Source organism: Dendrobates tinctorius, unplaced genomic scaffold, assembly GCF_039654945.1.
Source record: "Dendrobates tinctorius isolate UK_male_01 unplaced genomic scaffold, ASM3965494v1 ptg000395l, whole genome shotgun sequence".
Taxonomy (NCBI): domain Eukaryota; kingdom Metazoa; phylum Chordata; class Amphibia; order Anura; family Dendrobatidae; genus Dendrobates; species Dendrobates tinctorius.
Window position 1 is genome coordinate 153,168 of NW_027362061.1, and position 27,257 is coordinate 180,424.

The 27,257-nt window shown below is 44.1% G+C and overlaps 1 protein-coding gene across 2 annotated transcripts; it reads right to left on the minus strand.

The window, feature by feature from the left end:
- Positions 1-286: 286 nt before the first annotated feature.
- On the minus strand, positions 287-20,142 carry LOC141076211 (uncharacterized). 2 transcript variants are annotated; one of them, XM_073563565.1, is made up of 6 exons: positions 19,007-20,142; positions 18,854-18,934; positions 18,594-18,728; positions 11,636-11,795; positions 11,427-11,525; positions 287-1,355 (listed from the first exon to the last, which is right to left on the minus strand). In XM_073563565.1, the coding sequence occupies exon 6, from the start codon at positions 1,204-1,206 to the stop codon at positions 421-423; it is 786 nt and encodes a 261-aa protein (XP_073419666.1). In that variant the 5' UTR covers positions 1,207-1,355; positions 11,427-11,525; positions 11,636-11,795; positions 18,594-18,728; positions 18,854-18,934; positions 19,007-20,142; the 3' UTR covers positions 287-420. The 2 variants fall into 2 exon arrangements, with proteins under 2 accessions (XP_073419666.1, XP_073419668.1); XM_073563567.1 differs by having other exon boundaries at positions 287-1,358.
- Between the last annotated feature and the right edge of the window lie 7,115 nt (positions 20,143-27,257).

Genomic DNA, 27,257 nt, shown 5'->3' on the forward strand with positions numbered 1-27,257 from the left:
GGTGAGGACGATGAAACCCGTAGAAATGAGAGGCTTGGAGAGTGAGTGTGTATACGTCACCTCACCCTATATACTGAACTGTGGGGTACATGTTTTTTCTATTAGTCACCTACTGACTAACCTTCAGGGGGTGAATTATGGGTATAGTTTTACATTTGGAATAAAGTTTAGTTTTATCCTTTTGTCAGCAAACATGAGGAATGACAAGAGACAACCCATTTAAGAAGATTCAGTTTTGGTTAAAATTATTCCAACACTATGAACATAAAAAAGGCTTCTCCCCATGTGAAGTCTCTGATGTTTATTAACAACTGATTTCCAAGTAAAACATTTTCCACATTAAGAAAATGAAAAAAGCTTCTCTGCGTGACTGCTCTGATGTCTAACAAGAAGCACTTTCTGGTTAAAACATTTCCCACATTAACAGGAAAAAGGCTTCTCCCCTGTGTGGGTTCTTTGATGGCTATCAAGACTTATTTTCCATTTAAAACATTTCCCACATTCTGAACATGAATATGGCTTCTCTGCTGTGTGGATTCTCTGGTGCTTAACACAATTTGATTTATTGTTAAAACATTTCCCACATTCTGAACAGGAAAAAGGCTTCTCTCCTGTGTGGATTCTCTGGTGCTTAACACAATCTGATTTATTGTTAAAACATTTCCCACATTCTGAACAGGAAAAAGGCTTCTCCCCTGTGTGAGTTCTTTGGTGAGTAACAAAATGTGATTTACGTGCAAAACATTTCCCACATTCTGAACAAGAATAAGGCTTCTCCACTGTGTGAGTTCTATGGTGATTAACACAATCTGATTTATTGCTAAAACATTTCCCACATTCTGAACAGGAAAAAGGCTTCTCCCCTGTGTGAGTTCTCTGGTGATTAACAAAATGTGATTTCTGGTTAAAACATTTCCCACATTCTGAACAGGAAAAAGGCTTCTCCCCTGTGTGTGTTCTATGGTGAGTAACAAAATGTGATTTACGTGCAAAACATTTCTCACATTTTGAACAGGAAAAAGGCTTCTCCCCTGTGTGAATTCTCATGTGGTTAACAAAATGTGATTTCCATGTAAAATATTTCCCACAGTCTGAATATGAAAATGACTTCTTTCCTGTAGGAGCAGTTTGTTTTTTATTGCCTCTTTTGTGACTTTGATTTTCTTTAGTAGTCGGTAATGAATCTGAAGATGGGACCTGTTTCATAGGATCAGATAACAGATCTTTGCTGTGAATGGATGATGGTATATCTGGAGTAATATCAATCACTTCAGTTGTATCTTGTAGGATCTCAAGATCATCAGATTTAAAAATTGAAGATGTCAGCTGTCCCTCTGATCTCCTGGTACAGTCATCTGCTAAGATAAAATACAATTATTATTTTTAATAAAATATCCCAGTTTTATATTTTTGAACATTTCTGCTTACACTGTCCATAAAAATGGCAAGTTATGTAAAAAACTTTATTTATTTTTATCAAGACCATGACAGTTCACAGTCTAATAGAAAACCTTGTTGGATGAACCAGTAGTGTGCGGTGTTCAACTGTTTGTTCATTCTGCCTCCCAAATATTGAATAAAAAGAAACCAATCAATGTTATGTGGGCGAAAATAATACCAATTCTCATCTCACAAAAAACAAGTCCCCACTCAGGTCCATCATCTGTCAATGGAAAAACAGAGGTTCCCACACTATTAGTGGCTCAAAGGCTGTTGAAAAGCAACAAGGTTTCCATAAACCAATCCAGCAAAATCCGCTCTCACTTCGGAGTCTTGCAGTGTGCGCAAACAACATTTAGGATCCCTGTATTTAGTAATATTATAGTGAGAAGAATCTGCTTAATTTGCGGTGTGTGTCTCCTGGAGCACAATCTGGGCACTATGTGCTGGGTAAGAAAATGGCAAATGTGTGATTTTCACTCTCCAACATCCACTGCGTATTCATTTCTGGAAAGTGGCTGTGGAGTCAAAATATTCACTCCTCCTACACACGTGGTCAAAGTTGTTGGTACTTCTCGCTTGATGACAGAAAAACCCACAATGGTCACAGAAATAACTTGAATCTGACAAAAGTAATAATAAATAAAAAATCTATCAAAATTAACAAATGAAAGTCAGACATTGCTTTTCAGCCATGCTTCCTCAGAATTTAAAAAAATAAAACTCATGAAATAGGCCTGGACAGAAATGATGGTTCCCTTAACTAAAATATTTTGTTGCACAACCTTTTGAGGCAATCACTGCAATCAAACGATTTCTGTAACTGCCAAGGAGACTTCTGCACCTCTCGACAGGTATTTTGGCCCACTCCTCAAGAGCAACTGTCTCATGTTTGAAGGTTGCATTTTCCAGACGGCATGTTTCAACTCTTTCCAAAGATGCTCAATAGGATTTAGGTCAGGGCTCATAGAAGACCACTTCAGAATAGTCCATTGTTTTCCTCTTAGCCATTCTTGCATGTTTTTAGCTGTCTGTTTTGTGTTGTTATCCTGTAGCAAGACCCATGACCTGCGACTGAGACCAAGCTTTCTGACACTGAGCAGCACATTTCTCTCTAGAATCCCTTGACAGTCTTGAGATTTCATTGTTCCCTGCACACATTCTAGAAACCCTGTGCCAGATGCAGCAAAGCAGCCCCAGAGCATAACAGAGCCTCCTCCATGTTTCACAGTAGGGACAGTCTTCTTTTCGTGATATGCTTCATTTTTCTGTCTGAGGACATAGAGCTGATGTGCTTTGCCAAAAAGTTCAATTTTTGTCTCATCTGTCCATAGGACATTCTCCCAGAAGCGTTGTGGCTTGTCAACATGTAGTTTGACAAATTCCAGTCTGGCTTTTTTATGATTATTTTCAACAATGGTGTCCTCCTTGGTCGTCTCCCATGAAGTCCACTTTGGCTCATATACTGATGGATGGTGCAATGTGAAATTGATGTTCATTGAGCATGAAGTGCACCTTTAATATGTTTAGGAGTTTTTCTGGGTTCTTTTGTTACCATTCATATTATCCGTCTCTTTGATTTGTCATCAATTTTCCTCTTGCGGTCACGTCCAGGGATGTTGGCTACAGTCCCGTGGAGCTTACATTCCTGAATAATATGTGCAACTGTACTCACAAGAACATTAGCTGCTTAGAGATGGTCTTTTAACTTTTACCTGTAACATGTTTGTCTATAATTTTTTTTCTAATCTCCTGAGACATCTCTTTCCTTCGCTTCCTCTGGTCCATGTTGAGTGTGATACACCCCATGTCACCAAACAGCACAGTGAGTATCTGTAGCCCTCTATACAGGCCACTCACTGATTCCAGGATTGTAGACACCTGTGATGCTAATTAGTGGACACACCATGATGTAACATGTCCCTTTTGTCACATTATTTTCAGGGGTTCCATCATTTCTGTCCAGGCCCATTTCATGTATTTTATTTTTTTTTTTTAAAAATCTGTAGAAGCATAGTGGAAAAGCAATGTCTGACTTTCATTTGTTCATTTTCATAGATTTTTTATTTATTATTACTTTTGTCAGATTCAAGTCATTTCTGTGACCATTGTGGGTTTTTCTGTCATTAAATGAGGGGTAACAACAATTTTGACCACATGTGTATAGATTATAACCCTCAGTGAATTCATTTATAAAATGGAATCACTTTATGGGGATTTTGACTATTCTGTCAGGCTACTTTCACACTTGAGTTTTCTTGCTGCGCGTTTTTTGCGCATAAAAACGCATGGAAAAAACGCATACAAACGCTGCATTGTTTTCAAGCATTTTTAAGCGCATGCAGGAAAAAACGCAGCGTTTTTATGCGTTTGTATGCGTTTTTAGTGCGTTTTTAGTGCATATGTGTTTTTTCAAGATTGTTTGTCCACACCCAAAAAAAAAAAAAAACAATCTGCCAACACACCCGACCAATGGGACGTCAGTGGCTGTGTGGTATGTTAATATATAGACTCTGTCTACAGTATTCTTCACATTTGCTTGATTTTTCTCGTGTCAACATGGATCTGCGCTGGAAGAGTTTTCACTTCAACTTGGATTTGGACATCGCGATGGCTCAGGCGTATGCAGTTGCTTGCCATGAACAAAGGAAGAGAGAGAGGCAGTGAAGACGGCAGCGGTGGCGTATGTGGATACATCCGATTGTTGAACTCCGGGAGAGCCATGGCGCATACCACACCCTCTACAGTGAGCTACAGGCAAACCCGGAGAAATTAACAGATTATATCCGGATGTCCCAAGAAAGCTTCAGGGATTTGCTTGGTCGTGTCCAAGAATCCATACGGAGACAGGACACACAGTTCCGTCGTGCGATTCCTCCTGAGGAACGGCTACTGGTGACATTACGGTACGTAATATTTTTAAAAACCAAGTGGTGGGGTCTGATAGTTTTTTTTTTTACATGTACTATTCAAAATCTTGGCTAATTATTTTTCGTGAATGTACTAATATTTTATTTTATAGTTTTACAAAACCATATACAGAAATATTAATTTTAATTCTTTCTCTGTTTTGCAGATTCCTGGCGACTGGAGAAACCCTATCTTCACTCCACTTCCAGTACCGTATTGGAATCTCTACCTTGTCTGGAATTGTTGCGGACACCTGCCGGGCTCTCTGGAATGTTCTTTGTCCAGAATTTATGCCCCTGCCCACCACTGAAAAGTGGATGGAAATTGCTGACAAATTCTGGACAGGCTGCAATTTCCCCAACTGTTTGGGAGCTGTTGATGGTAAACACATACGGATCATCAAACCCCAAAGAACGGGATCTGAGTACTATAATTACAAAAAGTACTTTTCAATAGTACTCATGGCCATTTCAGAATCATAGAATCGTAGAGTTGGAAGGGACCTCCTGGGCCATTTGGTCCAACCCCTTGCTCAAAGCAGGATTCGCTAAATCATCCCAGTCAGATGTCTGTCCAGCCTCTGTTTGAAGACTTCCATTGAAGGAGAAGTCACAACTTCTCGTGGCAGCTTGTTCCACTCATTGATCACTCTAACTGTCAAAAAGTTTTTTCTAATATCTAATCTGTGTCTCCTCCCATTCAGTTTCATCCCATTGCTTCTAGTCTTTCCTTGTGCAAATGAGAATAAAGTTGATCTTTCTACAATGTGACAGCCCTTTAGATATTTGTAGACAGCTATTAAGTCTCCTCTCAGTTTTCTCTTTTGCAAACTAAACATTCCCAAATCCTGCAATCTTTCCTCATAAGACAGGGTTTGCAAACCGGTCACCATTCTGGTCGCTCTTTTCTGAACTTGCTCCAGTTTCTTGATGTCTTTTTTAAAATGTGGTGCCCAAAACTGGACACAATATTCCAGATGAGGTCTGACCAAAGAGGAGTAGAGGGAAATAATGATTTCACGTGATCTAGACTGTATGCTTCTGTTAATACATCCTAGAATTGTATTTGCCTTTTTTGCTGCTGCATCACACTGTTGACTCATATTCAGTTTGTGATCTATTAGTATACCCAAGTCTTTTTCACATGTGCTGTTGCTTAGCCCTATTCCTCCCATTCTGTATATGCTTTTTTCATTTTTATTGCCCAGATGTAGTACTTTGCATTTTAACCTATTAAAAACCATTCTGTTAGTTGCTGCCCACTTCTCCAGTTTATTTATATCTTTTTGAATCCTCTCTCTCTTCTCTAGTATTAGCTATCCCTCCTAGCTTTTTGTCATCAGCAAATCTAATCAGTTTACCCTCAATTCCTTCATCTAAATCATTGATAAAGATGTTGAACAATACAGGGCCCAGGACAGAGCCCTGTGGTACCCCACTTGAGACCTTCGTCCAACTGGATGTGCAGCCATTTACGACCACTCTTTGGGTCCGATCACTAAGCCAGTTATGAATCCACCTAACAGTTGCCTTGTCCATTCCATACTTAGTAATTTTTTCAATAAGGATTGTATGCGATACTTTGTCAAATGCTTTGCTGAAGTCAAGATATACTATATCTACAGCATTTCCTTGATCCATCCAATCAGTGATTCCGTCATAGAAGGAAATTAAGTTAGTCTGACATGACTTATTAGTTACAAACCCATGCTGACTCTGTTTAATCACTTCATTCTTATCAAGGTACTGACATACATGTTGTTTAATAATTTGTTCAAACATCTTTCCTGGTATAGAAGTCAGACTCACCGGCCTAGAGTTGCCTGGGTCCACCTTCTTCCCCTTTTTGAAGATAGGAACAACATTTGCTCTTCTCCAGTCTTCTGGGCTTCTCCTGTTCTCCAAGAATTTTCAAAGATTATAGAGAGGGGTTCAAAAATTTCTTCTGCTATCTCCTTCAGTACTCTGGGGTGTAATTCATCTGGACCTGGAGACTTGAATTCATATAGGTTAGCTAAGTGTTTCCTCACTTTCTTTCTGTTTATAGATATCCTGGATTCTTCTATTCCCTTAATAGGACAGTGAAGAACAGTTGATGTTACATTTCCTTTCTGAGAGAAAACAGATGCAAAATAGGAATTTAAAATTTCGGCCTTCTCAACATCCTGTCTTACCATTTCATCATTTTCATCCTGTAAAAATCCTATAGCATCTTTGACTTTTCTTTTCCTTTTGACATATCCCCAAAATCCTTTATTATTGCTTTTGACATCTCTTGCAAGCCTCAATTCATTTTCAGCTTTAGTTAATCTGATTTGTGCCCTGCAGGTTCTGCAGGCAGCATTATATTCTTCTTTAGATATGCCTCCCTCTTTCCATTTTATAAACATTTTTTTCTTCCTTTTTAGCATGTGCTTAAGTTCTGTGTTCATCCATCCTGGTTTCCTTAAATGCTTCCTATTCTTCCGTCTTTTTGGAATTGTTAACAATTGTGCTTTGAGAATTTCATTTTTCAAGATTTTCTGTTGTGAGCTTATCTGTACATTCACCGTTTGTGTCCGAGGATCACCCTCTTCTGGTGAAGGAATGTAGTGAGGCTGATTTGGATGAAAGAAATCAAACACCTGATCAGGTGGATTGTGACTGGGTAACAGGAACTTCAGATTAGATATAAGGCAGCCGACGCCCTTCTGAGTGGCTGGTGATTTCTCTGCTGGATTCTTGGAGACCAGTCTGATTTCTGCTTCTCAAAGATAAGTTTTTGCTCTGCTATTGAACTTATTAGTTTTGGTTTTGTTTACCTTGTTTTTTGAGTTCAGCCATCCCCGGCCGGGGATGTGCTGTATTCTTATTCCTTGATCAGTGTTCTCTTTTGCTCTGCTTTCAGAATATTCTGATTGCTGATATAGGGTTTGAAGTCTAGTGACTTCAGGATCCTTTTTGCTTATTAGTTGTGTTGGTAATATTTTTAGCAGGGTTTTCTCGGATTGCAGACAGCAGCTTTTCTGTCCTGTCCTTTTTAGTTAGCTTGGGCCCCATCATTTGCTCAACCTATCTTTCTATCTGTGTTAGAGTTTTCATCTCATTTCACCGTCATTATATGTTGGGGGCTGCCTATTGCTTTGGGGTCTGCTCTGGGGCAGTCAGTTTTTCCCTTTTCTCTCTTTAGGCTTATTTAGATCTCCGGCTGTGGCGAGGTGTCTAACCTTGACGTCTGAGTCTTCACAGGTCTTCCTCCTCTAGTTATCCAAAATTCTAAAATAGCATGGTTGCTACCTCCTAGGGTCCCAGCCACTTTTACCTCCTCAACCATTTCCTCCCTGTTTATAAGGATTAGATCCAAGGTAGCAGTTCCCCTTGTTTTCTCCCCTACCTTTTGGAAGATAAAGTTGTCAGCAAGAGAGGATAAGAATTTCCTTGACCTGTTAGTTTTGCCTGAGAGAGATTCCCAACAAATGTCTGGATAGTTGAAATCTCCCATGACAACTATGTCATATTTTTTGGAGAACTTGGCCATTTGATGCATAAAGAGTTCATCCATATCTTCAGCTTGCACAGGCGGCCTGTAGTAAATGCCTACAATGGTGTCCTTTCCATTGTTCTATCCTTGTATTCTTCCCTCTGAAGCTTCAATCTCTGTGCAGATATACGCGTTTCTAACATACAATGCAACACCTCCTCCTCGTTTATCAAGTCTGTTTCTTGCAAATAAGTTGTATCCTTCTAGTCTTGTATTCCAATCATGTGTATTGTCCCACCAAGTTTCAGTGATTCCAATGACATCATATTTCTTTTCCTGTGTTAGTAGTTCCAATTCTCCTTGTTTGTTGCCCATGCTTTGTGCATTAGTATAGAAACATTATAGTTTGTGATTGGTTTCTCTTTCTCCAATATTTTTATTAATTAGATTCTTTCGTCTTTGTTCTTCCTTTCCACTTCTAATAGCAGAGTTCTCAATAGCATTTGTCAGGTGTATGGCTTTTTCTGGTCTTTTGCTTCCCTTCCCATGTTGTTCTAGTTTAAAGCTCTCCTTACAAGTGTAGCAAGGCGACTTCCAAATACATGTTTTCCAGTCTTCGTAAGGTGCACCCCATCTCTAGCAAGTAGTCCATCGTAAAGGTAATTCACTCCGTGATCCAGAAATTCAAATCGTTGCTGATGGCACCATCGACGTAGCCAGTTATTCACCTGCAGAATCTTATTCCACCTCCTTGTTCCATGGCCATCCACTGGGAGGATGGAAGAGAAGACCACCTGCGTTCCCAGTTCTTTCACTTTCTTGCCTAAGTCTTCAAAGTCTCTGCAGATGGTTTCCAGGTCATTTCTTGCCGTGTCATTTGTCCCCACATGTAGTAGCAGGAATGGGTAGTCATCTGTAGGTCTGAAGAGTCCTGATATCCTGTCAGACACATCTTTAATTTTTGCACCTGGAAGACATCCGGATGCCGGATGTATGTTTGTAGCAGTGGACATTGGAGCATTTGGCCATGGTAATGACTCACAGGCTTTTAAAAACTCAGACATGGGCCGGAGGTTGTATGGCAAACAATTTAATTTCCCTATGCCATGGCCTCTTCCCCACACCGAAGCTCCGCCACTGCCCTTTGTAATGGTTGGGGATGAGGCTTTTCAAATGTGCGCAAACCTATTGAAACCCTACTCCAGCCGGGACTTGGACCACACCAAAAAAATATTTAATTACAGGCTGACCAGGGCCAGAAGAACTGTCGAGTGTGCTTTTGGGATTCTTGTCTCAAGATGGCGAATTCTCGGCACAGCCATTAATCTTAAACTTGAAACAGTCGATGAGGTGGTGAAGGCCTGTGTGGTTCTACATAATTTTGTGATAGCTAAAGAGCACCCGACCTTTGAACTCGATGATGATGCTCCTAACCCATTGCCTGAATTCACTCAGCACCCTCTCAGGTCATCCGTTGAAGTTGGCCAAATGAGGGACCAATTTGCGGTCTACTTTGTCTCTGATGTAGGACGGGTGCACTGGCAAGATGAAATGGTGTAAATGTTTTTGTTTGTTAATGTTAATAAAAAACCTGATTTGCTACCAGTACCGAGTGCACTATGCTTTTTACACTCCAATAAAATAAAAAAATTCCCATGTATACCTGTGAATTCATGATGTTCTCACACCTGGGCAGGTAAATACACATATGAGTTAAAATGCAGCATCGCTAGTCTGCGTGAAATATATTGGTACGTAAGCAAAGCTGCAGGTTAAATATGATATGTGTATTAACCAGGCCATGATTGATCAATATAACCAGGCCATGATTGATAGATAAATAGTTATGATTATGACATTTGAGCGACTTTGGTAGGATCGGGTTTCAGGAAACCAAATTTTTTTCAAATGAAACTTGTACAACTAGTGTTAAAAAAGGATTTGTTCAAAACCTAACCCGAATGCAAGTCAATGGGGAATAAAAGTCTGCATTGAGTGGATGAATGTAATCAGCTCAATTCCAACTTTTATTTCCCATTGTGGTAATGTTTCGCAATAAACTTGCCTTTTTTTGGCCCGAAAACCAGATCCTAGTCGTTAAAACTCTAGTTATAATACTAGGCCTTGGTATTTAACAATTATACTAGGCCTTGGTATGACTATACTATGCCTTGGTATTTAACATATGATGTGTATTTTACCCATGAGTGGATTCAACACACAAGAGTATGTTGTTAATTACAAGGTATATCAATAATCCCCCTTGCCTAGAATCACAGTAAGTGAAATGAGGATGGTAAAAACAGCCAATCCTCCAAACACTTTTTATGACACCTTGCAAAGTTAAAGTCGCATTGTGTGTACGGTGCAGTGTGTGTGAGCGGCGCCAAAAACATTAATCAAACTTATGGTGAACCAGAAATTTTAATTTATTTTGAAACAGAAAAATTAAACAAAACTTTATTTTTTTCTGCGTTTGGGGGTATATGGTTGCAAGTTGGTGGTATGCAGGGAAGATGCAGAACTTACAGTTGAAGAAGGTGTTCTAGGGGAAGGGGCAACAAAACTTGTGGGGGAAGGGAGTCCAGTTATGGGACTTGAAGTAGAAAAGGTTGAGGAGATGAAAGAGGTTCAGGTACATTGGTCCGAAGTGCTTGTTTACACAAACTTTTCTTCCTGGACCTATTTGGGCCCAATGCCCGCCTTGATTGTTGGCGCATTGAACTTGGAGCAAATAACGAATGTGGGTCCCCCATCTGCTGCTGTGGCTGCTGCTGCTGTGGCTGCTGCTGCTGTGGCTGCTGCTGTGGCTGCTGCTGCAGCTGCTGATGCTCTATGGTGGCAGTGGCAGTGCTCGTCCTTGCAGGAGGACTGGTGGCGGCAGTGATGGTCCAGGTTTGCGGAGTGGTGGTGGCAGGGCTACTACATGTTGTAGTGTTTGTGGCAGGGCTGTTCCACATTTGCGTAGTGGTGGCTGTGCTCCAAGCATGCATGGGGGTGGCGGTGGTGCTCCAGACAGGAGCAGCGCTTGCCATGGTGGTGTTGGTGAAGTGACCAGCTGCACTCAGACTTGTGGTGGTGTAACGGTGGGTGTCCTGGCTTTGAATAGAGGTGTCCGTGCAGTGGTATGCAGCACAAGTCGGTAGTGAGGTGAAGCGAGTCAATGGTGGCACAGGTGGAAATGACACCACTGACTGCTGCCCATACCGATTATGCTGCATAGCCTGCAAGAAAGCATTGTTGCAGGCCTGCAGCACAATCAGCTGTTGCTCAGGACTAAGGTGTTCCGCCATGCCCTTTTCAATCTTACTAAAAAAATGGTGCGCTGGTCTGTTGAGGTCGGCCTCCAGACGGTCAAGGCGCTGTTCGACAGGAAGCGGTGTTGCATGTGGTTAAAACCACGTTCCATGAGTGAAAAACCGCTTTCCTATCTGTCGGACAGCGACTTGAGGCTGGCATTAAAGGCCTCGCTCAAGTGCATAAACTCAGGCAAGACATTCCTGTCCAAGGCCCTCTGCCGCTGGCAGATAGTGCCTGCATAACCAGTGGCAGAGACCTGGGACAGGGGAACACCTGATGGACCAGCTTCCTGGTCACTAGCTGTCTGTGTGGCTGACCTGCAAGGTGCTTCCTGGCTGTCGGATGGCTGGGACAGGTCAGAGGACGTCCGATGAAGGACCGCTCCAGGGCCAGGTTGCAGGGTGCTGCTCCAGGTGCTGTGGAAGAAAGGAAAATCATTACTATCATGCCTTTACAAGAAGCATCAGCTGTGGATTAGAAAAACACAGATTAATATAAATAAAAACCCAAAAATTATAATACTTACGATCTGGTGGCAAGGACCGGACTTAGGAACTGCAACGCGTGATAGTGACGGTATCTTGTTCTTGTCCTTGACGCAGATCCACTGCGAACCTGGCCCTCAGCACGAACATCACTGTTGAAGCGGTCCTTGATCGAGCGCCAACGTGTTCGGACTTTGTCCACTGTTGGAAAAACAAACCAACAACATGAACAATTGTGTTTCATGCACGACATATGCTATCACTAAACCCAACAGTGCCATCAAGGACAATAGTCACAGTGGCACAATACAGCAATACAATACCCAAAGCAGTCACTGTTGAGCCAGATGACACTGTTGGGTTTCCTGCTAGAATATATCTAGCCCGAAACCCAACAGTGCCATCAAGAACAATAGTCACAGCGGCAAAATACAGCAATACAATACCCAAAGCAGTCACTGTTGAGCCAGATGACACTGTTGGGTTTCCTGCTAGAATATATCTAGCCCAAAACCCAACAGTGCCATCAAGGACAATAGTCATAGCGGCACAATACAGCAATACAATACCCAAAGCAGTCACTGTTGAGCCAGATGACACTGTTGGGTTTCCTGCTAGAATATATCTAGCCCGAAACCCAACAGTGCCATCAAGGACAATAGTCACAGCGGCAAAATACAGCAATACAATACCCAAAGCAGTCACTGTTGAGCCAGATGACACTGTTGGGTTTCCTGCTAGAATATATCTAGCCCGAAACCCAACAGTGCCATCAAGGACAATAGTCACAGCGGCAAAATACAGCAATACAATACCCAAAGCAGTCACTGTTGAGCCAGATGACACTGTTGGGTTTCCTGCTAGAATATATCTAGCCCGAAACCCAACAGTGCCATCAAGGACAATAGTCACAGTGGCAAAATACAGCAATACAATACCCAAAGCAGTCACTGTTGAGCCAGATGACACTGTTGGGTTTCCTGCTAGAATATATCTAGCCCAAAACCCACCAGTGCCATCAAGGACAATAGTCACAGCGGCACAATACAGCAATACAATACCCAAAGCAGTCACTGTTGAGCCAGATGACACTGTTGGGTTTCCTGCTAGAATATATCTAGCCCGAAACCCAACAGTGCCATCAAGGACAATAGTCACAGCGGCAAAATACAGCAATACAATACCCAAAGCAGTCACTGTTGGGTTTCCTGCTAGAATATATCTAGCCCGAAACCCAACAGTGCCATCAAGGACAATAGTCACAGCGGCAAAATACAGCAATACAATACCCAAAGCAGTCACTGTTGAGCCAGATGACACTGTTGGGTTTCCTGCTAGAATATATCTAGCCCAAAACCCAACAGTGCCATCAAGGACAATAGTCACAGCGGCAAAATACAGCAATACAATACCCAAAGCAGTCACTGTTGAGCAAGATGACACTGTTGGGTTTCCTGCTAGAATATATCTAGCCCGAAACCCAACAGTGCCATCAAGGACAATAGTGTCATGTCGGACACTGTTCGCACCAGGGTATCCGGCAGATAGCGGAAAAACCCCATCCTACCACATGGTTCTCAGCGGCGCTGGTTGGTCTTTCGGTCCGGCTTGGATTGGGTTAACCAGGTTGTCATTCTGGCTGAGGGCTTAGCCACGCCCTCTGTCTTTAAATTGCCCTGTGTGACTATGGGCGTCGCCGACTATAGCTCTTGCCTTGTGCTAAGCGATACCGGTCTGGAGTGGTGGTCTAAGGAGCATACGGTTGCTGGTGTAGTATATTCCATTGTTGCCATTTTGCCTCCCTGTGTTGTATTATTTGGTTGCCCTTGCACATTACTGTATTCCCCTGTATGTACGCGGTGTGGTGCATTTCCGTTATCCCTGTCCATACTTATTTGTGGGGTCTGGTGTTTGGTCTCCTCACTGGGTGGAGGGTGGTGGGTTCAGCTTAGGGCTGGACAGGAGACAAGGACAGGGTGGAGGCCCAGGCAGGCACACCTTCAGTGTAAACCCTGGGTTGAGGGACAGACAGGGTTTCCCCTAGTCTGAGGGACACCGCAGGGGCCCCGGGGTTTCAGCCTAAAGTTACCTAGGCTTCCCATGACATTATAGTCGGCCCAAAAAAAAAAAAGAGGATTATTTACCATGGATCCTATAGTCTCCATAACCAAGCAGCTGGAGGCTCTGTCCATTCAGGTCACTGAACTGAGGGGGGCGGTCCAGCAACAAGGCCTCTCAGTTCCAGCTGTGCAAACTGAGGCAGCAGCCAGGGCAGCTGAACCTAAGTTACCTCTCCCTGAACGATTCTCTGGTGATCGCTGTAAGTTCGTTGTATTTCGTGAATCCTGCAAATTGTATTTTCGCATGCGTCCTCTCTCCTCAGGAAATGAGGCTCAGCGTGTGGGCTTGGTAGTTTCCTTGCTGGGTGGTGACCCACAAGCATGGGCGTTTTCACTACCTTCTGATTCACCAGCATTTGAGTCTGCAGACCTTTTTTTTCTGCTCTGGGTTTAATCTATGACGATCCTGACAGACTGGCTTTAGCAGAGTTTAAAATACACTCTCTACTCCAGGGTGAGCGACTGGCGGAGGATTATTGTACGGAATTTCGTCGCTGGGCTGTGGACACTCAATGGAATGACCCTGCACTAAGGAGTCAATTTTTGCATGGGGTTTCTGGAAGGGTTAAACAAACTCTGCTAATGTATGAGACTCCCGCCTCTCTGGGGCTGCTATGGTGCTTGTAGTACGCATTGATCGCCGTTTTCGTCAGAGGTCGCAGGAGACATAGCCTGTGGGGGGAGGGGCAGTCTCTGGTGAGGTCGCCCCAGGTGAATCCGTGGAACCTATGCAGATTGCTGGTATATCACATACACATAATAACAAGCATTAATGTCCCTTGCCCAGAAAGCAAGGGGTCTGTTTTTTTTGTGGCAAAAAAGGACATTTTATTAATGCTTGCCCCCTGGTACCTAAGAAAGACATGCCGGCGGAAAACTGCTAGGCTCAGAGGGTTTGGAGGAGTCTAGTCTGAGCCTTTGCATATCCTCCGTGGTGGTCTCCCAGTGTATGCTCCCTGCCAAGGTAGTTATCGGGGGCCAAGAGCTGTCGATTACTGTATTTGTAGATAGTGGTTCAGCCGCTAATCTCATTGATGAAAAGTTTGCGCGTACTGCGGGATTTAAGGTGGAGACGCTGCCTAATCCTATCCGGGTGGTTACCATCAATGCCTCCCCTCTCTCACAAGGGGAGATTAAAGAGTTTGTGGCTGATGTAAAACTCCACATTGGGGTCCTACACTCTGAGCGGGTAACATGTAAGGTGCTCAGTAATTTACCTGCTCAGATAGTTCGGGGGTTTCCATGGTTGTCTATGCACAATCCGGTGATTGACTGGAAAACCCAGGACATAATTCAGTGGAGCAGATACTGCTAGGAGAGTTGTCTGGCCACGTGTATCTTCGCTGTGACTCCCAGCATCCCGGAGCCACTGCTGGACTTTGCTGATGTATTTTCTGAAAGAGGTTGTTCAGAGCTGCCACCGCACCGACCCTATGACTGTGCTATTAGGTTAAAACCGGGGGCCAAGTTACCAAAAGCCAGGATGTTTAATATCTCAGGTCCTAAGAGGCAAGCTTTCAAAGAATACATTGCAGAAAGTCTAAGCAAAGGGCACATCAGGCCTTCATCATCTCCATTGGCGGCGGGGTTCTTCTTTGTCAAGAAGAAAGATGGCGGATTACGCCCGCGTCTGGATTTCAGGGAACTCAACCAGATTACGGTTCATGACCCCTACCCGATGCCACTGATACCCGATTTGTTCAACCAGGTGTCTGGTGCCAAATGGTTTTCCAAGCTTGACCTCAGGGGGGCGTACAATCTCATAAGAGTCCGTCAAGGGGATGAATGGAAGGCGGCATTTAATACCCCTGAGGGTCATTTTGAGAATTTGGTGATACCATTTGGGTTGACGAGCGCGCCAGCAGTATTTCAACATTTCATAAATGATGTCTTTTCTCATCTCTTGGGGAAATTTGTTATTATATACCTTGATGACAGTCTTATTTACTCACGCGACCGTGATGCACACATAGAGCATGTTAGGCAGGTGTTGAAGTTGCTCAGGGAAAACAAGCTCTATGCCAAGCTTGAGAAATGTGTATTTGTCGTCCAAGAATTACCTTTTTTGGGTTATGTAATTTCCACCTCAGGGTTTAAAATGGACACCGCTAAGGTGCAAGCGGTGCTGCAGTGGGATCGGCCTGATAATCTCAAGGCTCTTCAGCGATTCCTGGGTTTTTCCAACTATTATAGGAAATTTATTAAGAATTTTTCTATGATTGCTAAACCGCTCACCGACATGACTAAAAAAGGTACCAATTTTTTTGACTGGTCTGAGGCTGCTGTGCGCGCATTTGAATTCCTCAAAAACAGTTTTGCTTCAGCTCCCATCTTGGTTCAGCCTGATGTCTCCCTACCATTTACCGTGGAGGTGGATGCATCAGAGGTTGGTGTGTGGGCGGTACTGTCTCAGGGTCCATCCTTGGGCGAATTGCATCCGTGTGCCTACTTCTCCAAGAAACTGTCGCTGGCCGAGCGTAATTACGATTTTGGTAACAGGGAATTGTTGGCCATCAAGTTGGCATTTGAGGAATGGCGACACTTCTTGGAGGGGGCTGTCCATCATATTACTGTTATAACAGACCATAAGAATCTGCTTTATTTAGAGTCTGCTAAACGCCTGTCCCCCAGACAGGCTCGCTGGGCGTTATTCTTCACCCGGTTCAATTTTTTTGTGACACACCGACCAGGTTCTAAGAATACTAAGGCGGATACCTTGTCCAGATGTTTCCCGGGTGGAGAGCCACGTGATGATCCGGTGCCTATCCTCCAAAAGGGAGTTGTGGTCTCGGCTCTCACGACAGAGGTTGAGGCAGAGATTGCTGATGCTCAGGAGGAGGTACCGCCAGATCTGCCTCCTAATAAATCGTTTGTGCCACTACACCTACGCTTAAAAGTGTTAGGGGAACATCACGATACTGTCCTGGCAGGTCACCCAGGAGTTAAGGGCATTCTGGAACTTGTATCACGTCGTTTTTGGTGGCCCAAAATCCGTCAGGACGTGGCCTCATATGTGTCAGCCTGTACCACGTGCGCACGGGCCAAGACACCACGCTCCCGTCCTGCTGGCACATTGCATCCTCTCTGTGTGCCCAGTAAGCCATGGACTGAGATTTCCATGGATTTCATTACGGATTTGCCCTCCTCGGCTGGGAACACGGTCATTCTGGTAATAGTTGATCGGTTCTCTAAAATGTCGCATTTCGTTGCTTTACCATCTTTGCCCAATGCGAAGACCCTTGCTCAGGTATTTATTCGCGAGGTGGTCAGACTTCATGGTGTCCCGTCTGACATTGTATCTGATAGAGGTACACAATTTGTGGCAAAATTTTGGAGAGCTTTTTGTTCACGCCTAGGGATTAAATTGTCTCATTCATCGGCTTTCAGTCAAATGGGCATACTGAGCGTATGAACCAAAACCTAGAACAATACTTACGCTGTTTTGTGTCTGACAATCAGGAAGAGTGGTCGGCGTTTCTTCCTCTGGCTGAATTCGCGATAAACAATCATTATCAGGAATCGTCTGGGGAATCTCCTTTCTTTTGTGTTTATGGTCAACATCCCCAATTCTGTACCTTGCGCCAAGGGAGCTCTGCAGGTGTCCCTGAGGAGGACCAGTTGGGAGCACAATTGTCATCCGTTTGGAGGAGAGTAAAGCAGCGCTTGCTGAATGTAGGTTCTAGGTATAAACGTGTGGCTGACGGTAGACATGTGCCTGGTCCGGACCTGTGTGTGGGTGATTGGGTGTGGTTGTCTACAAGGAACATCAAACTCAAAATACCATCGCTTAAGTTGGGGCCCAGGTTCATTGGTCCTTTTAGGATCATTCTCCGCAATTATTAACCCTGTGGCATTTCATTTAGAGTTACCTGCCGTATACAAGATACAATGTGTTTCACAAGGCGTTACTTAAGAAAGTCGTGGGTGCTGTTGATGTTTCTCCCGTGCCACCACCTCCCGTCTTGGTGGATGGCACATTGGAGTTTGAGGTGTCCAAGGTGGTTGACTCTCGGGTAGTGCGTCGCACTCTACAGTACTTGGTCCACTGGCGTGGCTATGGTCCTGAGAAGAGGACTTGGGTGCTGGCCTCGGACATACATGCGGACCGACTGATTACAGTGTTTCATCGCCGCCATCCGGACAAGCCGGGTCCTCGACATTGTGAGGTTCCTGGGGTCCCTCGTAGAAGGCGGGGTACTGTCATGTCGGATACTGTTCGCACCAGGGTGTCCGGCAGACAGTGGTAATACCCCATCCTACCACATGGTTCTCAGCGGCGCTGGTTGGTCTTCCGATCCGGCTTGGATTGGGTTAACCAGGTTGTCATTCTGGCTGAGGGCTTAGCCACGCCCTCTGTCTTTAAATTGCCCTGTGTGACTATGGGCGTCGCCTACTATAGCTCTTGCATGTGCTAAGCGATACCGGTCTGGAGTGGTGGTCTAAGGAGCATACGGTTGCTGGAGTAGTATTTTTCCATTGTTGCCATTTTGCCTCCCTGTGTTGTATTATTTGGTTGCCCTTGCACATTACTGTATTCCCCTGTGTGTACGCGGTGTGGTGTATTTCCGTTATCCCTGTCCATACTTATTTGTGGGGTCTGGTGTTTGGTCTCCTCACTGGGTGGAGGGTTCAGCTTAGGGCTGGACAGGAGACAAGGACAGGGTGGAGGCCCAGGCAGGCACACCTTCAGTATAAACCCTGGGTTGAGGGACAGACAGGGTTTCCCCTAGTCTGAGGGACACCGCAGGGGCCCCGGGGTTTCAGCCTAAAGTTACCAAGGCTTCCCATGAAATTTAGTCACTGCAGCATAACAAAGGTAAAACGCCCTTTTGGAGGCTGCAGTGGCGCTGTCCCAGCCATCCATCAATGCTGCGGCCACCTCATTCCATAGCCGCCGGGTCACCACATTGTCCTTGTACAGCCGGTCACAGCTGTCCCACAACGGACCACGCTCCTGGACCAGGCGGATAAGCTGCTCATTATCCAGGCAAACGTCTTCATCTCGTTGTGGAACCTAGACAAAACACATTCATTAGAATATTCGAATTTTGAGTGAATAAAAAGTTACAAAAGAGATACAGAAAAGAGGAAATATAGAAGATAAAAAATAAAGAACATCACAAATAATTTGATACTTACATTACGTATCACCACCGGGACTTGGCTTGGCTGCTCCTGCTGTTCGCCCTCAGTAGTCACGTCCGCAGAAGATGACGATGTCTGAAAAAAAAAAAAACGTAAGAGATTTGGAGAAGCAGCAGATATACTTACCAAACGCACGAAAATAATCACCTCACGGTCTGCTTGCGCCAGTTCCTGCCGGGATGGGGAATATTCAGATTCCGAAGACATACTGCATGTAAAAATAATAAAACGCATTAGTACATATACAATTTAAAAGGACAGGCATACATTATTATATGTAATAATACTCACATTCTTGACGCTGAAGCTGGGATTGAAGATGGGTTCGTTTCTTGCAGAATTTCTGCTCTCCAGTGTGTCTGTATAGTTGTGGTACAGTGTTGGCAGACACCTCCTTTATATAGCCTTTTTTTAGGTTGGGAATTTTATAACTAGTCTAACTAGTGGACACCAAAAGAAACGCATGCGCCAAAAAAACGCATACATGCGCTTGCTAATGCGCACGTATGCTCATCCATAGGCCATAATGGTCAATTTTTGCGCAAAACGTGCGCATGCGTTTCTTTTTAAGCAGTTGGTCGGACCAAAAAATGCAACATGTTGCATCTTGAAAATAAAATCGCACACCCCAAAAAATGCAGCGCACAAAAAACGCATACGTGCGTATGCCAATGCGCACGTAAGCGCACCCATGTTAAATATAGGGGAAAAAACGCATGCGCACGTATGCGTTTTTTCCAGCGCAAAAAAAAACGCAAATGTGAAACCAGCCTCATTTAGTTATATTAGGGCTTCTGCATATGGTGTGTCTAATCTCGTCTGGGATCTGTTCCTGCTGTCCAGCTGGAGTAATCTGCTCCCTACTTCAGCCAATTGGATAGTACCTCACCCTACTAAAGCCCAAAGCACATGGCCGGAATCTGCCAGATACAGCGTTGTTCTCCTCTGGTTCAGTCCTCTGTGCTCAGCTCCCGGCTTGTGTATTTGTTTTCTGCTGTGACCGTGGCCCGTTTACTGACAACTCTTGTGTCTTCTGATTCTGTATTCTGTCCTTCTGGGTCTGACCCAGCTACCTGACTATTCTTCTTGCCATCTAATACCACGGAATAGCAGGTAACACCATGGTCCAAGCCTAGGGGTCCCTGTGTAAGTCTAGGTCCATGTAACGGTGTTAAAGGGCGATGAGCAAGGCAATCCTTGGGATATGTAAAGCAGAGAAGGTAGTGCCAAGCATGTTCATGGTGGATATCTTTTGATGAGCGAGTATACTCATTGCTCGGATGTCCTCCGAGTATTTTGGTGTGCTCGGAGATTTAGTTTTTGTCGTCTCAGCTGCATGATTTGCGACTGCTAGACAGCTTGAATACATGTGGTAATGCCTGTTTGTTAGGGAATTCCCACATGTATTTGTCCTGTCTACAAGTCACAAATCATGCAGCTGAGATGACGAAAACTAGATCTCCGAGTACGCCAAAATACTTGGAATACACCCGAGCAACGAGTATACTCGCTCATCACTAATTGTGTCTGCAAACTATTTCAGCAAGATCTTTATTCAAATAGCTAAATGGCGCTCCTTCCCTTCTGAACACTGTCAGCACATTCTACGTACGCTGTTATTTGGCTTTGTAGTTTATAGATCTGAGCAGGTAACGGTATCATATAAATCTTACTTTAACCCCTTCCTGACATCAGACGTACTATCCCGTCCATGAGACCCGGGCCCCTATGCCCATGGACGGGATAGTACGTCTACCGCGATCAGTGGCGCCCACGTGGTGAGCGCCGCTGATCGCGGCCGGGTGTCAGCTGATTATCACAGCTGACACCCGGCACAATGTGTCACGGACCGTCCCCGACACGTTAACCCCTTGCACACCGCGATCAAACATGATCGCGGTGTACCGGGGGTTAAAGGGAAGCATCAGCAGGGAGGGGGCTCCCTCCGTGCTTCCCTGAGCCCCCCACGGCAGCGCAATGTGCAGCGCTGCTGCGGGGGGCTCCTTTCCTGCAGGCCCCCGAATCCAAGATGGCGACGGAGGCCTTCGGGGGCCTGCAGGAAGCTGGCTTCCTCAGTGCCTGCAAAGCGCAGGCATAAGGAAGCCTTCTGCAGTGCCTGTGACAGATCGCTGATCTGTCACAGTGATCTGTGATGTGACAGATCAGCGATCTGTCACAGGACAGTGATGTCCCACCTGGGACTATTTAATAAAGTTAAAAAAAACTAAAAAAAAGTTTTAAAATAAATTTAAAAAAATCACCAAATAAATTAGAAAAAAGAAAAAAATATTCCCCCAAATAAATCCATTTTTTGGAAATAATAAAAAAAAAACAATAAAAGTACACATATTAGATATCGCCGCGTCCATAACGACCCGCCCTATAAAACTGTCCCATTAGTTAACCCCTTTAGCGAACCCCTTAAAAAATAAAAATAAAAACAAAGCAAAAAATATTTATTTATTTTCATACTGCCAAACAAAATGTGTAATAACGCGTGATCAAAAAGACACATATAAATATCCATGGTACCGCTGAAAACGTCATCTTGTCCCGCAAAAAATGAGCTGCCACACAGCATCATTAGCGAAAAAATAAAAAAGTTATAGCTCGCAGAATAAAGCGATGCAAAAATAATTATTTTTTATATACAATAGTTTTCATTGCGTAAAACCGACAAAACATAAAAAAACGACCTAAATGAGGTATCGCTGTAACCGTACTGACCCGAAGAATAAAACCGCTTTATCAATTTTATCGCACGCGGAATGGTGTAAACGCACCCCCCCAAAAGAAATTCATGAAACGCTGGTTTTTGTTCATTCTGCGTCCCAAAAATCGGAATAAAAAGCGATCAAAAAAGTCACGTGCCCGAAAATGGTACCAATAAAAACGTCAACTCGTCCCGCAAAAAATAAGACCTCACATGACTCGGTGGGTCAAAATACGGAAAAATTATAGCTCTCAATATGTGGTGATGCAAAAACTATTTTTTCAATAAAAAGCGTCTTATAGCATGCGACAGCTGCCAAAAATAAAAACCGCCATAAATAGTAAATCAAACCCCCCGTTATCACCCCCTTAGTTAGGGAAAAATAATAAAATAAAAAAAATGTATTTATTTCCATTTTTCCATTAGGGTTAGGGCTAGGGTTAGGGCTAGGGTTAGGGTAGGGTTAGGGCTAGGGTTAGGGTTAAGGTTAGGGTTAGGGCTGAGATTAGGGTTAGGGGTGTGTTGGGGTTCGGGTTGGAGTTAGAATTGGGGATTTCCACTGTTTGGGCACATCAGGGGCTCTCCAAATGCAACATGGCGTCTGATCTCAATTCCAGCCAATTCTGAGTTGAAAAAGTCAAATGGTGCTCCTTCCCTTCCAAGCTCTGCCATGCGCCCAAACAGTGTTTTACCCCCACATGTAGGGTATCAGCCTACTCAGGACAAATTACCCTTAGGAAAATAAAAAATTGGGGGCAAAAATATAATTTTTGTGGAAAAAAATGATTTTTATATTTTCACGTCCGAGCATTATAAATTTCTGTGAAGCACTTGGGGGTTCAAAGTGCTCACCACACATCTAGATAAGTTCTGTGGGGGGTCTAGTGTCCAAAATGGGGTCACTTGTGGGGAGTTTCAATAGTTTAGGTACATCAGGGGCTCTCCAAACACACATGACACCCGCAGACCATTCCATCAAAGTCTGCATTCCAAAACGTCACTACTTCCCTTCCGAGCCCTGACGTGTGCCCATACAGTAGTTTTCTCCCACATATGGGGTGTCAGCGTACTCAGGGCAAATTGGGCAACAACTTTTGGGGTTCAATTTCTCCTGTTACCCTTGGGAAAATAAAAAAATTGGGGACTAATTGATCATGTTTGTGGAAAAAATACGATTTTTTTATTTTCATGCCCTGGCATTATAAACTTCTGTGAAGCCTTTGGGGGTTCAAAGTGCTCACCTCACATCTAGATAAGTTCCTTAGGGGGTCTAGTTTTCAAAATGGGGTCATTTGTGGGGGGTTTCCACTGTTTAGGTACATTAGGGGCTCTCCAAAGGCAACATGACACCCGCAGACCATTCCATCAAAGTCTGCATTCCAAAACGTCACTACTTCCCTTTCGAGCATCGACGTGTGCCCATACAGTAGTTATCTCCCACATATGGGGTATCAGCATACTCAGGACAAATTTGACAACAACTTTCGGGGTCCAATTTCTCCTGGTACCCTTGGGAAAATAAAAAAATGGTGACTAATAGATCATGTTTGTGGAAAAAATACAAATTTTTTATTTTCACGCCCAGGCGTTATAAACTTCTGTGAAGCACTGGGGGGTTCAAAGTGCTCACCACACATCTAGATAAGTTCCTTGGGGGGTCTAGTTTACAAAATGGTGTCATTTGTGGGGGGTTTCCACTGTTTAGGTACATCAGGGGTTTTCCAATTGCGACATGGTGTCCGGTCTCAATTCCAGCCAAAAACGTCAAATGGCGCTGCTTCCCTTCCGAGCTCTGCCATGCGCCCAAATAGTGGTTTACCCCCACATGTGGGGTATCAGCGTACTCAGGACAAATTGCACAATAACTTTTAGGGTCCTGTTACCCTTGGAAAAATAAGAATTGGGGTGAAAAGATCATTTTTGTGGAAAAAATATGATTTTTTTAATTGTGCGGCTGTATGTTATAAACTTCTGTGAAGCCCTTGGGGGTTCAAAGTTCTCACCACACATCTAGATAAGTTCCTTAGAGGGTCTAGTTTCCAAAATGGTGTCATTGGTAATGGGTTTCCACTGTTTTGGTACATCAGGGGTTTTCCAATCGCGACATGATGTCCGATCTCAATTCCAGTCAAAAACGTCAAATGGCGCTGCTTCCCTTCCGAGCTCTGCCATGCGCCCAAATAGTGGTTTACCCCCACATGTGGGGTATCAGCGTACTCAGGACAAATTGCACAATAACTTTTAGGGTCCTGTTACCCTTGGGAAAATAAAAATTGGGGTGAAAAGATCATTTTTGTGGAAAAAATGATTTTGTAATTGTACCGCTGTACGTTATAAACTTCTGTAAAGCCCTTGTGGGTTCAAAGTTCTCACCACATATGTAGATAAGTTCCTTGGGGGGTCTAGTTTCCAAAATGGGGTCACTTGTAGGGGGTTTCCACTGTTTAGGTTCATCAGGGACTCTCGAAACGTGACATGGCGTCCGATCTGAATTCCAGCCAATTTTGCATTGAAAAAGTCAAACGGCGCTCCTTCCATTCTGAGCTCTGCCATGCGCCGAAACAGTCGTTCCCCCCCACATATCAGGTATCAGCGTACTCAGGACAAATTGCACAATAACTTTTGCAGTCCAATTTCTCCTGTTACCCTTGGTAAAATAAAAAAAATTGAACCTGAAGTATTTTTTTTGTGAAAAAAAGTTAGATGTTCATTTTTTTTTAAATATTCAAAAAAATTCCTGTGACACACCTAAAGGGTTAATAAACTTCTTGAATGTGGTTTTGAGCACCTTAAGGGGTGCAGTTTTTAGAATGGTATCACTTTTGGGTATTTTCTATCATATAGACCCCTCAAAGTGGCTTCAAATGTGATGTGGTCCTAAAAATAAAATGGTGTTGTAAAAATGAGAAATCGCTGGTCAACTTTTAACCCTTATAACTTCCTAACAAAAAAAAATTTTTGGTTCCAAAATTGTGCTGATGTAAAGTAAACATGTGGGAAATGTTAGTTATCAAGTTTTTTGTGTGCAGTATCTCTGTGATTTAAGGGCATAAAAATTCAAAGTTGGAAAATTGTGAAATTTTCTAAATTTTCGCCAAATTTTCGTTTTTCTCACAAATAAACGCAAGTTATTTGAATGAAATTTTACCACTAACATGAAGTACAATATGTCACGAGAAAACAGTGTCAGAATCACCGGGATCCATGGAAGCGTTCCAGAGTTATGACCTCATAAAGGTACAGTGGTCAGAATTGTAAAAATTGGCCCGGTCATGAACGTGCAAACCACCCTTGGGGGTGAAGGGGTTAAGGGATCACCCTCACACTAATACCAGGAGGTAGGTGGATCCTCCAGGTCGTAAGTTCTATAGAAAAGGGCTTTCAATGCCCAAAGTCATTTGAACAGTTTTGGGTGGAGGAGAATGTTGTGGTCTAGAGGCAAAATGGTGATCATGGTAATACGGCCGGACTACACCACCGATAAAGCAGCCACAGCCGGTGACTGAGAGGAATCTGTGACTTCTCTGGATTCAGTGGTTACTACTCACCTGGGTAGTCATATGTGGGAATCTCCTCTTTACACCACTCATCATCTCTCACATATGTCTCTGTAGTATTAATATGGGTCAGATCTTTACCCTGAAACAAATATTGTAAAAGTCACAGACAGATGGAGAAGTCCCATCTATGATCAGCTCTAATCCTGCCATCTCCACCGCTCTCATTACACAAGTATAAAACATATAATACTGGTGGATAAAACAAGACTGAGCACAAGACCTTCACAGCCGTCTACACATCATAGGGGAGATCTCCTGACACCTTCTCTCCATCTACCTGATGATCCTGAGGAGCACTGGGATCTTCTTGGTTACAGTCCTGTGGAAGAAGAGGACGGGGACATCTCTCTGGTGTTGTCCTCTTACTGGATAGATCTGGAGGAAACACATACAGGGACTGAATTCATTCTCTACATACAGATAATTATAGGCCGTGTGTATTTAGTCCTGTCTATTACCTGGAGATGTGAGGGGCTGGGGAACCTCCATTATGACGTTCTTGTACAGATCTCTGTGTCCTTCTAAATACTCCCACTCCTCCATGGAGAAATAGACAGCGACATCCTGACACCTTATAGGAACCTGACACATACAATGATACCGTCATCCCCCGATCCCTTCATAGTGTTACTGTATAATGTCCCAGCATTCCCAGCAGTGTCACCTCTCCAGTCAGTAGCTCAATCATCTTGTAGATGAGTTCTAGGATATTCTGGTCATTGATGTCCTCATGGATCAGGGGGAGAGGTGGAGGTTCCGTGATTGGGCTCAGGGGTCTTCCACATCCCTCAGACACAGGGTCCTGACAGCGATCACTAGAGGTCTTCTTCACCACTGTGTAATCCTGGTAATGGAGAGACACATTAATAAATCTCACTACAGATATTTCCAGAGTCCTCACCTCTCTAGTTCTGTCCATCTATGTTAAGGGCTGGCGGAACGGTATGGTGGTATGTGGTGCGTTAACATCCCGGGGTCCACCGTGCAGAGAAGGAAACCTGCTGCGCTGTAATGGCGGTGACTATGCGGCAAATAATAAAGAGACACACGAGGGTTAGCGTCACCTAGTGTGTACAGGAGCGAGTTCTGTTGATTCACAGAACAGCACAATGTAGGTGCCGAAGCCTGTTAAACTCACAGGGCTTGGCCGGATGAGCACTAGTATACAGACACAGGACTCCGCCCCAAGGACACGGGGTTAGAGCCCCTCTAGCGCTCGGTGCCACTGTAGTGGAGCCAGCAAGAGACCAAACGAGAGATAACGCACCAGTGTGCACTGCACCAGTCTGGCGGAAGCTACTAACCACCGAGAGTGGGGAGGTAAGCGATAGCTTTGCACATGGTGCCGCACTGGCGGTTACTGCTACCTGGCGTGGTAGGACAGTGCCCTAGGCAGAGAGGCACAGTCGGAAGCTAGCAAGTGCAGAGGACTGGGATGCACTGTGGCATATAGCTTGGCCACTGACAGACCTGACTTCAACCACTAGACCCTAACAACATACACAATCAAGGGTAGGGGTTTCATGAGTCATTCGAAGTAACAAGCATCCGTCATCATACACACCATAAGGCACAAGAGTCTATACTAGCACATGGCCGAGTGGCCATGCGACTCTTTTATAGCGGTGACCTTCCCAGTAGTGGACAAATCAGAGCAGGAACGGGACCTGCGCATGTGACCTCCGACCTCCAATGAGAGGTCGTCCCACAGGCATGCTCAGTACCCAAAAGACAGGACTTAGTCCCAGAAGTGTCTCCTTGCTGCTGACTCAAGCATGGAGTTATAGCAGAGCCAGAAGGAGAAACCAGATGCCTAGCATCAGCCTGGGCAAGACGCCTGGACCGATTCCTCTGCTGAGCAGGAATCTCTGCGGCTGCAGAGGAATGGGAGACCGCAGAGGACATGGCTTGAGATTCCCCCTGTACAGTGGGAGAAATTCGGCACCTAACAATGTGTTATTCCCATAGATAAGAATGATGTAATGTGATGTCATCAGAATCTCTCACCTCTCCAGTGAGACGGAAGAGGATCGCTAGGGTGAGGTGTAACATCCTCTCCACCATCTTGTCTCTGTCCATATCCATCCTTGATGGGTAAATCAGGAAAACTCTCTTTTGTAGAAGA

Coding starts and splice junctions, on each gene's coding strand:
- LOC141076211 (XM_073563565.1), bottom strand. CDS start 1,206: ATGAAACAGGTCCCATCTTCAGATTCATTACCGACTACTAAAGAAAAT.